The sequence below is a fragment of the Pan troglodytes genome, chromosome 11, assembly GCF_028858775.2.
Source record: "Pan troglodytes isolate AG18354 chromosome 11, NHGRI_mPanTro3-v2.0_pri, whole genome shotgun sequence".
NCBI classification, from domain to species: Eukaryota; Metazoa; Chordata; class Mammalia; order Primates; family Hominidae; genus Pan; species Pan troglodytes.
In genome coordinates, this window is record NC_072409.2 from 17458585 (window position 1) to 17472696 (window position 14112).

Here is a 14112-nt window from a genome sequence, read left to right on the forward strand (position 1 = left end):
AATATCTGAAGTGAAGCGATCTTCAGACAGTTCACTAGAGATCAGAGAAGTGATATCTTAGACCTCTCGTTTAACGGGATGGAGGGAGATGGGCAAGTGAAAGCACTCAAGCGAGACAGACCCAGGGCTTATTGAGAAATGGGAAGCAGGAAGGGAAAGAGTGGGAGATAAGGCTTATAACACAGAGTAGAGGCCAGGTGCGGTGGCTCACGCCTGTAATTGCAGCACTTTGGGAGGCCAAGGCAGGCGGATCATGAGGTCAGGAGTTCAAAACCAGCCTGATCAATATGGTGAAACCCCGTCTCTACTAAAAATACAAAAATTAGCCGCGCGTGCTAGTGCACGCCTGTAGTACCAGCTACTCAGAAGCCTGAGGCCGGAGAATGCTTGAACCCGGGAGGCGGAGGTTGCAGTGAGCCAAGATCAAGCCATTGCACTCCAGCTTGGGTGACAGAGTGAGACTCCATCTCAAACAAACAAACAAAAAACAGAGTAGAATCAGGTCATTTCACCTTAAAGACACCATTTCACTCCCCTTTTAAAACATTGCTTCTTTTTAGGGTACCTTGCCTGTTGAAGCCCGAGAGAACAGCTTATATCTTACAGCCTTTACTGTGATTGGAATTAGAAAGGCTTTCGATATATGCCCCCTGGTGGTAAGTAAGAGTTTTCTTTCTCTCACACCCATCATCTATTTCTGTACTATATACTGGAGGGGCCACCAATCAGAAGACCTTTTGTTTCAAAAGCTTCTTTTCCTTCTTTCCGATAACTTGAAAATAACTTAAACTCCAGAATTGAAAGATTTCAGAACAATGATAGATATTAGAGACCACCTAGTCCAACCTACTCATCGACAGTTGAGAAAGCTGAGGACTAAGTAAGGTGAATTCAGTTTCCCAGTGTCACAGGCTAATAAATTGTAGAGCTGGGTCTAAAACTGATAGCTGGGACTGGGATGGAAGAATGATCCAGTGCCCCCAGCTTCTCTGTCTTATCTTTGCTAAATCCTGCTTTATATGTTACTGTTATCCTATAGTGAAAGCATTCTGTATCATGCAAGTACTGAGGATACACAACAGCAAATGTGTATCCTCCAAATCCTTCCAAACAACATTTGCTTGGAAACGGGAGAAAAGTGATGAGCCACCTAAGTAAATCAACATAGAAGATTTCCAAGGTTGAGATGGAAAATCTCAAGTGGATTTGCAAAACTGGAAGCACAAAACAAAACTATTTGTTTTCAGTTTGTTTCAAAAGCTTAACAAGACAAAATAATCAATGAAGACTAGTTCCCAGGCACCTAGTGGCCACATGGGTGAGAGATGCATGTGGAGCTGGGAGAGGAGGCAGGCAGGATGTTAGCAGCATTGCAGCAGGCTTTCTGCTGGCCCACTTGCCCAACACAACCATTTTGGTGGCGTCAGGACTAGTGATCGGGACTATTTACCCAGGCATTCTTAGGATCTAAAAGTACTGTGGCAGTTAGGGTTTCTTTCTGCTACTTATTGTTTTATTTATTTATTTTTTTAAGTGTAACTCCTTTTGAACCTGTGTGCCTGTTGCAACTACGCTGAGAGGGAACAATAAAAGTTGTGTCTATGGGCCGGGTGCAGTGGCTCACGCCTGTAATCCCAGCACTTGGGAGGCCGAGGCGGGCGGATCACAAGGTCAGGAGATTGAGACCATCCTGGCGAACACGGTGAAACCCCGTCTGTACCAAAAATACAAAAAAAAAAAAAAAAAAAAAAAAAAAAAATTAGCCGGGCGTGGTGGCGGGGCGCCTGTAGTCCTAGCTACTCCGGAGGCTGAGGCAGGAGAATGGCGTGAACCTGGGAGGCGGAGCTTGCAGTGAGCCGAGATCGCAGCACTGCACTCCAGCCTGGGCGACAGAGCGAGACTCCGTCTCAAAAAAAAAAAAAAAAAATTGTGTCTATGCTCGGTGCCTTTTCTTCCTGGAGGCTAGGTCTGATGGTGTACTCAGAAACTAAAGGCACAAAACCTCTAAAAGGAAAGTGAGAATTCAGAGGCAAAAAGCTTAACCTGATTTGGACAACCTCATTGTCCCTTCCAAGATTATGCTCTGCTCCTTCTCTCGGAGGGATTTGCTTCACTGAGAAGCCATCCATTTCCATTAGGTCAGTCCTCTTTTCACCCCCATATTGCTTGCTCCAGGATAGTGGGATCTGAGGGTAGTTCGTATCAATTGATAGGTGGTTGCTTGGCATAGAAACTGAAGTATCTTCTCTTGTTTCCAGAAAATCGACACAGCTCTAATTAAAGCTGACAACTTTCTGCTTGAAAATACACTGCCAGCCCAGAGCACCTTTACATTGGCCATTTCTGCGTATGCTCTTTCCCTGGGAGATAAAACTCACCCACAGTTTCGTTCAATTGTTTCAGCTTTGAAGAGAGAAGCTTTGGTTAAAGGTATAACTTGTTCCATACATGTATTCAGTGAGTGTTCACTAAGACATAAAGTCTGCTAAGTCTGGGAAGTGGGTGGTGACATGTGAACTTGAGTAAGATGCAATTCCTGTCCTCAAGGAACAAACCGTCACAATACGATGTAATGTGTGCTGTTATTCATTCATTTATTCATGCATTCATTCAGCAAATATTTATTCTTTTTTTTAAGACAGGTTCTCGCTCTGTCACCCAGGCTGGAGTGCAGTGGCATGATCGTGGCTCACTGCAGCCTCGATCTCCTGGGCTCAAGTGATCTTCCCACCTCAGCCTCCCAAGTAGCTGGGACTACAGGTGCCCACCACTGAACCCAGTTACTTTTTTTTATATTTTGCAGATACGAGTCTCACTGTGTTTCCCCGGATGATCTCAAATGCCTGGGCTCAAGCACTCCTACTGCCTCAGCCTTCCAAAGTGCTAGGATCACAGGCATGAGCCACCACACCTGTCCTCTATTTATTCCTTTATTCAATAAATATGCATTGAGTATCCTATGTACACCCTGGACACCCCGTATATACCTGGCACTATTCCAGTCTCTGGGAATAAAGGAATAAACAAAACAGGCTCCCCAAAATCCAGGCCATCATGAAACTTAAATTCTAACTGGGGAGACACAAACATGATAAATAAATAAAGCTTTATGAATAGATGGTGATGGCTGATATGAAGAAAAATAGAGCAGGGAAAGAAAATAAGGTGAGAGGATGCATTGTAATTTTAGACAAGCTGACTGGGCTTAAGTTTCACTGAGAGGATGGTGTTTGAGTCAAGAGCTGAAAGGAGGTGAAGAAGCAATTCCTGTGGCTATCTAGAAGGATGTACCTGGTGGAGAACAGCACGTGCAAATGCCCTGAGGCATGGGCATGCCTGGTGCTCCAAGAATGGCAAGGAGGCCAGTGTGACTGCAGAGGAGTGAGAAGAGGAGTAGGAAGTGAGGTCAGGTAAGGAAAAAGTGAGGGAGCAAGGGAAGGTCATTTAAGGCATTAGAGAGACTCTTCAGGGCTTCTGTAAACAGTTGTGCAGTGGACAAAGTACCTAAGCAATCAAGTGAATCGAGGCTGAAATCTAGCCTGTGCTCCACTCCCCTGGCCACATACCCTAGTTTAGGGCTGCTTCCACCTAGAGCAAGGAGTGCCCATGTCTTATCCACAGCAATGTGCTGTGGGGACCAGAAGGAGCCCTAGAACTTTAATTTCAGCTTTGAGAGTGAAAAGGGGAGCCACTGGGGGATTTTGAGCAAAGGACTGCATGACCTGGCTTATATTTTACCAGGTTTGCTATAAAAGTATGTGTTTGGTTTTGAAGAATAAAGATACTGCTTCCTATAGGTCAAGAGACAAAAAATAGAAAGAGAGTAGCAGTGATTATTAGCATGATTGGGCACTTTGGAGTCCTCTTCTAGCTAAGGCTTTATAAATCTTACTGAGGTTTATGACCATCTACAAAATATGATTTGTGCCATCATTTTAAAATTACTATATTTTAACATATGCCTCAAAACCACTTGTACGATACTTCAAAAATAACACAAAAGAAATGTCTTGGGTATTGTGAGATATGGGTCATAAAATCATAAAATTTAAGATCTAGAAGGGAACTTAATAATCCAAGAGTTGTTCCAGTTGGGTTTCTTTAAAATCCTAAACTCAACTCTTCATTTTAAATACAGCAAATCTGAGACTCTGAGAGGAAGGGTCAATATCATTTTCAAGGTCATGCAAATAATGTAGTTATGAATTATAAACATACACATCAAAATTTTTACTAACCTTCAAATATGATTTCCAAATGTGCATTACTTTTTTTTAAAACAAATAGTTTGTTCCAAAAAGGATTTGAGGTTTACAGGTTTAAATAACAAATATAATTTACAGCCTAATTTATGAAAAGTGCTGCATGTACGAAATTGTCTTGAGTGCTTTAAATTGGAAAGAAATAATGAAAGACTGAACTAAGGCTTTAGGTTTAATCTCATAATTTCCAGGATGTAAATTTTCCTATCAGGAAAAAGGTTCTCCAGTTTATTTTTTAGTGTCAGTAATAATAATAATAATAATAATAATCCCTTATATATGCATGGTGCTTTCTAGTTTACAAAATCTTTTACTTTAGTATTTCATTTGAGTTTCACTGCATGGAAGAAAGTATTATCTATACTATTGGTATTAGGAAATTGAGTCACACAGAACTAAAGGAATTTGCCCAAAGTGACATGGTAAGTTAGCAACAAAAGAAAGACTAGAAGCTGGGTGCAATACCAGTTTATTGCACTTTCCACTCTACTAAACTGCCCCTTCCTAGTACATGTGTACTATGTTGATTTTAAAATACAGATTGAGGCCGGGTGCAGTGGTTTATGCCTGTAATCCCAGTACTTTGGAAGGCCAAGGTAGGAGGATTGCTTGAGCCCAGTAGTTTGAGACCAGGCTGGATAACATAACCGGGCATGGTGGCACACCCCTATAGTCCCAGCCACTCAGGAAGCTGAGGCGGGAGAATCACTGAGCCCAAGAGATTGAGGCTGCAGTGAGCTACAATCACACCACTGCACTCCAGCCTGGGTGCCAGCAAGATCCTGTCTCAAAACACACACACAAAAAAAAACAAAAAATAGATTGAGTGTTCCTGATCTGAACTGCTTGGGACCAGAAGTATTTCAGATTTCAGATTTTTTTCAGATTTTGGAATATTTACATATACATAATGATATATCTTGGGGATGGGACTCAAGTCTAAACATGAAATTCATTTATGTTTCATATATACTTTACACACAGCTTGAAAGTAATTTTACACACTATTTTCAATAATTTTGTGCATGAAACAAAGTTTTGGCTGCATTTTGATTGTGACCCATCACATGAGGTCAGGGGTGAAATTACCCACCTGTGGCATCATGTCAGAGCTCAAAAACTTTCAGATTTTTGGGGCATTTCATATTTCAGATTTTCAGATTAGGGATGCTCAATGTGTAAAGACAAGTAATACCATATTAAGGGATCTCGTTTTGCATTGGTCATCTTCAGGAAGTTCCTCTAACAAGAAAAAGTAAGTAGCTTCTAGAAACTGGAAGGCCATAATACACCTGGTAGAATTATTATGTCAAATTCACATTTTTAATCATATTAATGAATGGAATTTGTTGATGTTCAGGTAATCCACCCATTTATCGTTTTTGGAAAGACAATCTTCAACATAAAGACAGCTCTGTACCTAACACTGGTACGGCACGTATGGTAGAAACAACTGCCTATGCTTTACTCACCAGTCTGAACTTGAAAGACATAAATTATGTTAACCCAGTCATCAAATGGCTATCAGAAGAGCAGAGGTATGGAGGTGGCTTTTATTCAACCCAGGTAACATTTCTTTGTCTTGTTTCATCTCCCTGTAGACATTTTTATTTTCTCCCACACCACACTCATCTGGCCTCCATGCCTTTGTCCACCAAATGAGCATGCAATAGATATGAATAATGCCTAGAATTGAAGGACCCCTACAAGTTATCTGCGTCAACACTCTTATTATACAGAAGAGGAAATTAGCCCAGGGAGTTTTACTCAGGGAATTCATGGCAGAGCCAGAATCAGAACTCATGTCTCCTGACTTTAAGCCCAGTACTTCCTTCATGATTCTAAATCACCATGAAAGGCTAGTAAGGTTATTGGCAATTATATCATATCCTATGTAATAAATAGTGGTTGCCATGTAGACAAAGGTACTGATGCTCCTTCTCCACAACGAAATAAATAAAAAGTGGGAGAAATACTGATTGTTATATGTTAATCTATCTAGCTATTTAATGTAAACTCATTTGAGTATGTATTTTTATTACAACTAATTATTATGTAGTCGTATAATACATGTTTATATTCAAAGTTTAGATCGAATGTTAATATCTTCCCTGTTGCCTGGATGTTTAGATAATGATGGAGTGTGTATATTTATATATATGTAATTTAGATGTAGAGAGGGCCTTCAGTATTAATTTACTGACCATGTAATGTGTTTTATTTTGGGTACAATTATAGGGTTAGCAGAAAAGACTGCCCTATTGATTAGCATTTGCCGCCACAGATACAGGCAGAGGGAATGGCCACATTGTTTAACATCTCTGATCTAGTCATGTTTCTCAGATTTATAGATGAGAAAGATGAGGTCCAGAAAGATAAAGTTTATTCATTTATTCCTTCAACAAATATTTATGTACCTGCTAAATGCAATGGACATTGCCTTAGTCCATTGTGTGTTGCTGTAACAGAAAAAATGACACACTGGATAATTTATAATGGACAGAAATTTATTACCTCATGGTTCTGGGTCCTAGGAAGTCCAAGATCAGGGGGGCTGCACCTGGTGCAGGCATTCTTGTTGCATTATTCCATGGTGGAAGGGCAAAGAGAAGGCAGAGTGGAGGGTTGGTGGGAGTGGGGTATAAACTCATCTTTTTATAACAAATTCACTTCTATAATAAGCAGCATTAATCCATTTATGAAAGTGGTACCCCCCATGACCCAAACACCTCCCATTAGGCCTCACCCCCTAACACTGCCACACTGGGGACCAAGCTTTCCAACACATGAACTTTGGGGGACACATTCAAACCACAGCAGGCGCCAAGAAAAATATATTACCTACTTGCCTCACGAATCTTATATTGCAGTGGGGTAGGCCAACAATAAACTATAAATAAAAGCATTACAAATTGAGATGAATGCTAGAAAGGGCAAAAAGGGAACCTTAAAACAGAGAATAACGGGAAAGGGGAGTTTATGGCCTTGTTGTGGAGATACTTAAGGTCAGACTAAAGGATGAGGAAGAGATAATTGTTCAAAGACTCAGACGAATTCTGCAAACAGTGACTTGCCTGAGGTTACATTTGCAGAATATATAGAGGACCCAGATCTGAGGCCACACTTCCTTCCTGTCCCTGCTAACAGCATCTTTATTGAGGAGGGAGAGACCTTTCTTCCACCTCCACAATGGGGCTCTTAACCAGTCTTACTGAGTCAGCTGGAGTTTCATCTCCAGACAATGCTGCCCTACCCTCTCATAAAAAGGGCATTTGTAAATAGGGAGTACATAAATAAACTAAACATATTTTTGTGCCTTGCTGATTGCTGACAGGACACAATCAATGCCATTGAGGGCCTGACGGAATATTCACTCCTGGTTAAACAACTCCGCTTGAGTATGGACATCGATGTTTCTTACAAGCATAAAGGTGCCTTACATAATTATAAAATGACAGACAAGAATTTCCTTGGGAGGCCAGTAGAGGTAAATGAAGAACTTTGTGTAGTATTTTACAATTGGCTGAGACCATTGAAATCATCTGTTCCACTCTTTATTTTATAAATCTGTCTCTTCACTACTTAAACATATATTGAGTGTCAGCTATGTCCTAAACAGGGATGCCTGCTATATCCTGGGCACTGAGGATTCAAAAATAAAACACAATCAGCGTAGTGCAGGGAGATTGTCATTTAAGCAGATAGTGAAAAATAAGAGTCTTGATAGGTACATGGAAGTACAGAGGGGCCCTCCTGATCCTGGCTGAAAGATGGAGGGAGTTCGTCAGATGTGTCCAGATGTGTGGGTTAAATCTGAAAAAATCAGAATGAGTTAGCCAAGTGAAGAAAAAGGAAGAACATTCCAGACATAGATAACAGCGCACAGAGCAGTACAGTGAGCGTAAGAGGGAAGGCATGTCTGGGAGGCTGCTGGTGGTCCCTTCTGGCCCTGGTCATACATGCAGACTGTGGCCAGGTTGGAGTTGGCCTTGAGGGTCCCCAGCTCCTTGCCCCATGTCCTTTGCTACTGCTGGATTTTTAAAGGTGGTAACTTTGATGGCTTATGAAAATTTCACAAAGAACAAGACATGTTGGAAAAACTGGGTTCTATGTTAATATTAGCTGCCCACATATAGCTGCTGATACATATTTTTCTAATTACTGTGTTTGCATTATTTTAAAGTATATTTAAATGTACAGTAATTGGAAATAGTCCTCATTGTTGACATCCTTCACAAATTGGTGTTTGTTAAAAGTAAACAAGCATGAGAAATAATTTTTTTTTTTTTTGAGATGGAGTTTCGCTCTTGTTGCCCAGGCTGGAGTGCAATGGCGCAACCTCGGCTCACCGCAACCTCCTGGGTTCAAGCAATTCTCCTGCCTCAGCCTCCCAAGCAGGCGGGATTATAGGCGCCTGCCACCACACCTGGCTCATTTTTTGTATTTTTGGTAGATATGGGGTTTCACCATTTGGCCAGGCTGGTCTCAAACTCCTGACCTCTGGTGATCCACCCACCTTGGCCTCCCAAAGTGCTGGGATTACAGGTGTGAGCCACCATGCCCAGCAGAGAAATAAAATTTAATGCAAAAATTGCAAACTGGTGGCCCATACTGAAAAAAAAGAATATGGATATAAACATAGACATAGATATATGCCAACATTTAAGGATCCAGATATTTCAAATAAAAACCTGATTCCCAACTTCCCTTGATAAACCAAAAGACCTGGCAGCAAAGCACCAGGCATTGGCATGGCTTCTACAATTTACTGCAGTCCCCACCAGTCACAGGACGTATGCATGTGCATTTATGTTCATATCTGCTTTGTGCCCGGGCCTCTGCAGGCATTTGTGCTTGTGGTCCCTAGTTTGGGAATATGTCTCCTTTCCCTGGGATCATTTAGAGTTCACCGGAGATTCATGTTCTGAGTCTAAGCTCTAAGAAGGATCTCTTGACCTTCCAGCTACCTGAGGTAGCTGAAATTATTCTTCTCTATAGGGATAATGCTGTAAGAGGCCTCTTGTCATCCTAACAAAATTTAAACCCCAGCCCAGGATGCTGCTTCCATGTAAAACCTGGGCTGTTATTATCCAGTGTGGAATTTTCTACTCCAGCATTTCCTGAAATGTGTTCCATGAAAGAGTGTTAGGTGGTTGAGTGTGCATTAATTAAGTTAAACAAATTAATTTAAATTAAGTTAAACAAGTTCTTTAATCCAGAATTCCCCTGTTCTGTAACATGTATGTGATTAAGTGTGGTGACTCTGGGTGTGAAAAGGGGCAGAGGCAGGGCACAGTGCACAGCATTTCCCAAACTTATTTGTCATGCATGCTTTTCACATGCAGTATCTCAAGACACCTGTTTTCCAACAAATGCTGCTATATTCTATCAGGGAGAACAAGAATGTTGACCTACTTTCCTATATTTACTAAAATTTGAAGGAAGGATTGAGAAACTTTAACATATGCCCAATCCCTCTTGCATTATTGTGCTAAGCAAAGGAAAGGGGAGGCTTGGAGTAAAGGAAGTGCCAACCCCTTGGGCTCAAAATTATCTCTCCTGTACTTTCCACAAATTAGGGAGCATTTGGATGACAGAGTTTCTCTGGAGAGGAGAATGACTTAACTCCGTTTATGTCTTCAGTTTCCTCCTAGCAGAGTGGGAAGAAGAGCAGCAGCAGCTAAGGATTTGGCAGGCTTGAGTGGGGTGCTAGTGGTTTGGGGTGGGGTACCAGGGGTTTCTGCAAACAAAGGCGGTGACAAGTGGAAAAGATAAATCATCAAGAGATGGAAAAGGGGTGCAAAGGAGGAGCTCAGAGAGGACCAAAGATAGATGCACCCGCTTTCAAGTTATGTGGAGGTTCCCTGCTCTGGGTTCTAATGAAAACGATCTCCATTGGCACACAGGATGCTGATTCCTGAGCTAGGCACAGAAAGGAATTTATTCAGTTGGCAAAAGGAGATGAAGATCCAGGTTTACCATAGCCATATGTAAATGAAAATGTAACCAGAAGTGACCTCTGACATGTTGCTTTTGTTGGTTCACTCAGGAGATCTCAGACATCTTATTTACATGTAGAAGGGAAAGGGGAAATACCAGCCTTGTTTAGCACCTGCCATGGGCATAGGATTTTCAGTGTCTCATCCAGTTACTCTCAGAAGAGCTCTGAGAGAGGAGGCTGGTACATGTCAACCCACTTTTCATAGCTCTATCCTCCCTCCCTATCAAATGATGAAAGAAAGCATGGTTTCTCTATTATCTTTCCAGGTGCTTCTCAATGATGACCTCATTGTCAGTACAGGATTTGGCAGTGGCTTGGCTACAGTACATGTAAGTATTTAATTGATATCCAATAACGAGTTATGTGTCCATTTGTACTAGGTAACATAAAAGTTAGGAGCTTTGCCACAAAGTCACAGAAATCTGGGCTTGGGTAACCATGACTAAAGTGGGATTCACTTATGTAAATCTTTCTAGCAATCTTTGTAACTATCCTCACAATTTTTTTGAAAATAACAATGTTGGTCAGGCGTGGTGGCTCATGCCTTTAATCCCAGCACTTTGGGAGGCCTAGGCGGGCAGACCACGAGGTCAGGAGATCAAGACCACCCTGGCTAACACGGTGAAACCCCGTCTGTACTAAAAATACAAAAAATTAGCCGGGCATGGTGGCGTGCGCCTGTATTCCCAGCTACTCAGAGGCTGAGGCAGGAGAATCACTTGAACCTGGGAGGCAGAGGTTGCAGTGAGCCGAGATGGCACAACTGCACTGCAGCCTGGCAACAGAGCAAGACTCCGTCTCACACACACAAAAAAATTTAATCCTTATATGTATACATTCTGTATACTTATAGAAATTATATATATTTATAGAGATATATAATTTTATGATTATATATGTGTATACGCATATGGCATGTGTGTATATACATATATCTGTGTACATATGTGCATTGTATATATATATGTTTTCTATCCCATCTCATTTATCCAGGATTTTGGGGGATTTATGTGTTATTCATAAAGACTTATTTCTTCATTTTAGCCACTTGGCAGTTGCAATTTTTTTTCTTTTTTTTTTTTTTTGAGATGGAGTCTTGCTCTGTCACCCAGGCTAGAGTGCAGTGGTGCAATCTTGGCTCACTGCAAACTCCGCCTCCCAGGTTCAAGCAATTCTCCTGCCTCAGCCTCCCAAGTAGGTGGGATTACAGGCACATGCCACTACGCCCGGCTAATTTTTGTATTTTTAGTAGAGACGGAGTTTCACCATGTTGACCAGGCTGGTCTCAAACTCCTGACCTCAAGTGATCCGTCCACCTTGACCTCCCAATGTGCTGGGATTATGGGCGCGAGCCACCACGCCCGGCTGGCAGGTGCAAATTTTTCTAGGCTGTTTAAGTATGTTCATGCATTCTTAAATTGCATGTTCTGAGCATAAATTAACATCCTATTAATAATTTTAATCACGCTCTTATCTTTAGTACATTCGTTCCTTCAAGGACTGTTGTAAGTTTATATGGGGGAGGAGAGATTGTCCACTTTTCTGCCACTTCTGGTTGGTGTCAATATATCTACTTCTGGCAGCACCTCTGCCCATTCATACACACCTATAATTTGTTGTTTGCCATGATGGTGTGTGGCTGGAAGAAACCCACACTTCTTAGCCTTGTGGTGTTGTGTGTAAAATTAAAGTGGAAAGGTTCAAAACAAGAACCTTGGGAACTCTCCTGTAGAGTGAGGTGCCCAGATTTGACTGCATGGAATTTAGACCAAGCTTCTGACCGGCCAGAAGTCATTTTTTGCTTACTTTGGGCCTCTCAGGTTTAGATTATGGAGTTTGCTTAAAGTCCAGCTGCTGGAAAAATGAGTCACTAATGTACACCATTTGTGCTGGATTATGAAAATGATCCTTCGAGCATCCCATCTGCAGCAGCAGTGTTGCCATAATACCTTTGTCACTTTCCCACTTTAAATAGAATCTTCTTGCTTACTTGTCCCCAATGTAGGTAACAGCTGTAGTTCACAAAACCAGTACCTCTGAGGAAGTTTGCAGCTTTTATTTGAAAATCGATACTCAGGATATTGAAGGTAAAAACAGCAGGATTTACGCTGTAATTTTGGCTAAAAATAAAGCATGTGTATAAATAGAGAGCTTCTCTGATTAGTAAAAATGTGCTTACTCAAAAAGTGAAATTTCTTAACCAAATACTTTAGCAGGTTGACATCCAAGTAAATATTACTTACATTTTTTACAATAGATAACTCTTTAATATAGTCGGAAGCTAATATTAAATAACAATGACTAAGCTAAATGTATTTGCTATTGATCAATAAATTGTTTTGACTGACTATGTTATTTTTAAAGAGTGTAACTAGTTGTAAAGCCACATTAAGGTCTAATTCCAGAACCAGGAATTTCTGTTACTTTTGTGTTAGCCTTCCAATCTGGGACCTTGAATTCTCTTATCACCCTGTTAGTTTTCCATCCCTTAGCCTTTCTGTATTCCAAGGGGCCCAGAAAATAAACATTTCTCTGCCTCCATCTTTAACTTAGTCTCTCCTGTGCCCCTTTCTTTTTTAGTCTCTCCTGTACCTTCCTTTCTTTAAATGTACCCCTGACCCTTTTATTTAACCCAAGGCCCTCACATCCCTCTGCTGGTTGGTTCTCCCTTCCTGGTCCAAAAGCAAGTCCACTTGCACACTCCAGTCCTCCTGGTCTCCCCATTGCCTCCAGGGTCAGAATGAATGTTGCTGCCTCTGCCCTGATATTTTCCATCTATTGCTCAGAAGCCTGTTCCTACAGGAAACTTCCCAACTACCAGCAAATTAAGGCATCTGTTCTTCCTCCCTCCAACATCCCCCAAACATATTACCAATACATATTTATCTTTAATAATTTCTTCATTAAATTATAAGTTATTTGAGAGCAATGAACTGTTAATTATTTAAAGACTTTAATTATTTAAATTAATTATTTAAAGACTTCCTGGTATTGTCAATAGCCATGAATTTCCATTAGAACCACTGAAAGTATCTAAACTTCCAAATCACAAATCATTTTTAAGTGTGTTCAAAGATTTGCTCATTAATGATTCTGTTCTGACAGGTTCCAAAGCAGCTGAAAACAGTTTACTCTTATATTTGCCTGTTTGTTTTCTTGTTTTATGTGCCAGCATCCCACTACAGAGGCTACGGAAACTCTGATTACAAACGCATAGTAGCATGTGCCAGGTGAGCCTATTTCCACAAAGGGGAGCATAGACTCCAAGTTCTCATTTTTGTTAACGTATTGTTTCTTTACATATTTTCAAATTTTGGTATGTCCAGAAGATACAAAATTGTTCAATTGTTTAAAAATGCAGAACATATATATTCTTAAATTGCTACTTACCATAAAAAACAGCCTTGGTTTTGCTCGTAATAGTTTTCTCTCTCTGTTTTGTCTTCTGATTCAAACAGTGTAGTATGAATTTTTTCTCTTTCAGAGGGATAGAAATGTGATTTAAAAAATTAGGAAAAAAATATAAAAGATTCTCTCAAAAACAGCCCCTACTCTCTTACTTAGAAAAATCGCATTTACCTAACAAAATCCATTATCAGCTAGATTCTCAACTCAAGCTGCACATTGAAGTCAGCTGGAGAGCTCTTAGAGATGTCCAAATGTCCCGGGCTCCAGAGGTCATTCTAATGGTAGCCAGGGTTGAGAACCACTGATGTTAAGCCCTCTCCCGACTAAATATCGAGGCCTCAATTGGCCGCTGTATTAGTTTCCCGTTATTGCTAGGTAACAATTTATTGCAAATGTAATGGTTTAAACCAACACAGTTTTACTATCTTGCAATTCTAGAGG

The 14112-nt window shown here is 40.8% G+C and overlaps 1 protein-coding gene across 7 annotated transcripts in view; it reads left to right on the forward strand.

Annotated features, from left to right (window-relative positions):
- Positions 1-14112, forward strand: part of C5 (complement C5) — a 123036-nt gene that overhangs the window by 92422 nt on the left and 16502 nt on the right. For all 7 annotated transcript variants that reach the window (XM_063788375.1, XM_063788377.1, XM_063788378.1 and 4 more), the window contains 7 exons: positions 561-656; positions 2259-2430; positions 5623-5828; positions 7597-7749; positions 10530-10592; positions 12269-12350; positions 13436-13493. In XM_063788375.1, coding sequence (XP_063644445.1) covers positions 561-656; positions 2259-2430; positions 5623-5828; positions 7597-7749; positions 10530-10592; positions 12269-12350; positions 13436-13493 — 830 coding nt within the window. The remainder of the gene's footprint in view (positions 1-560; positions 657-2258; positions 2431-5622; positions 5829-7596; positions 7750-10529; positions 10593-12268; positions 12351-13435; positions 13494-14112) is intronic.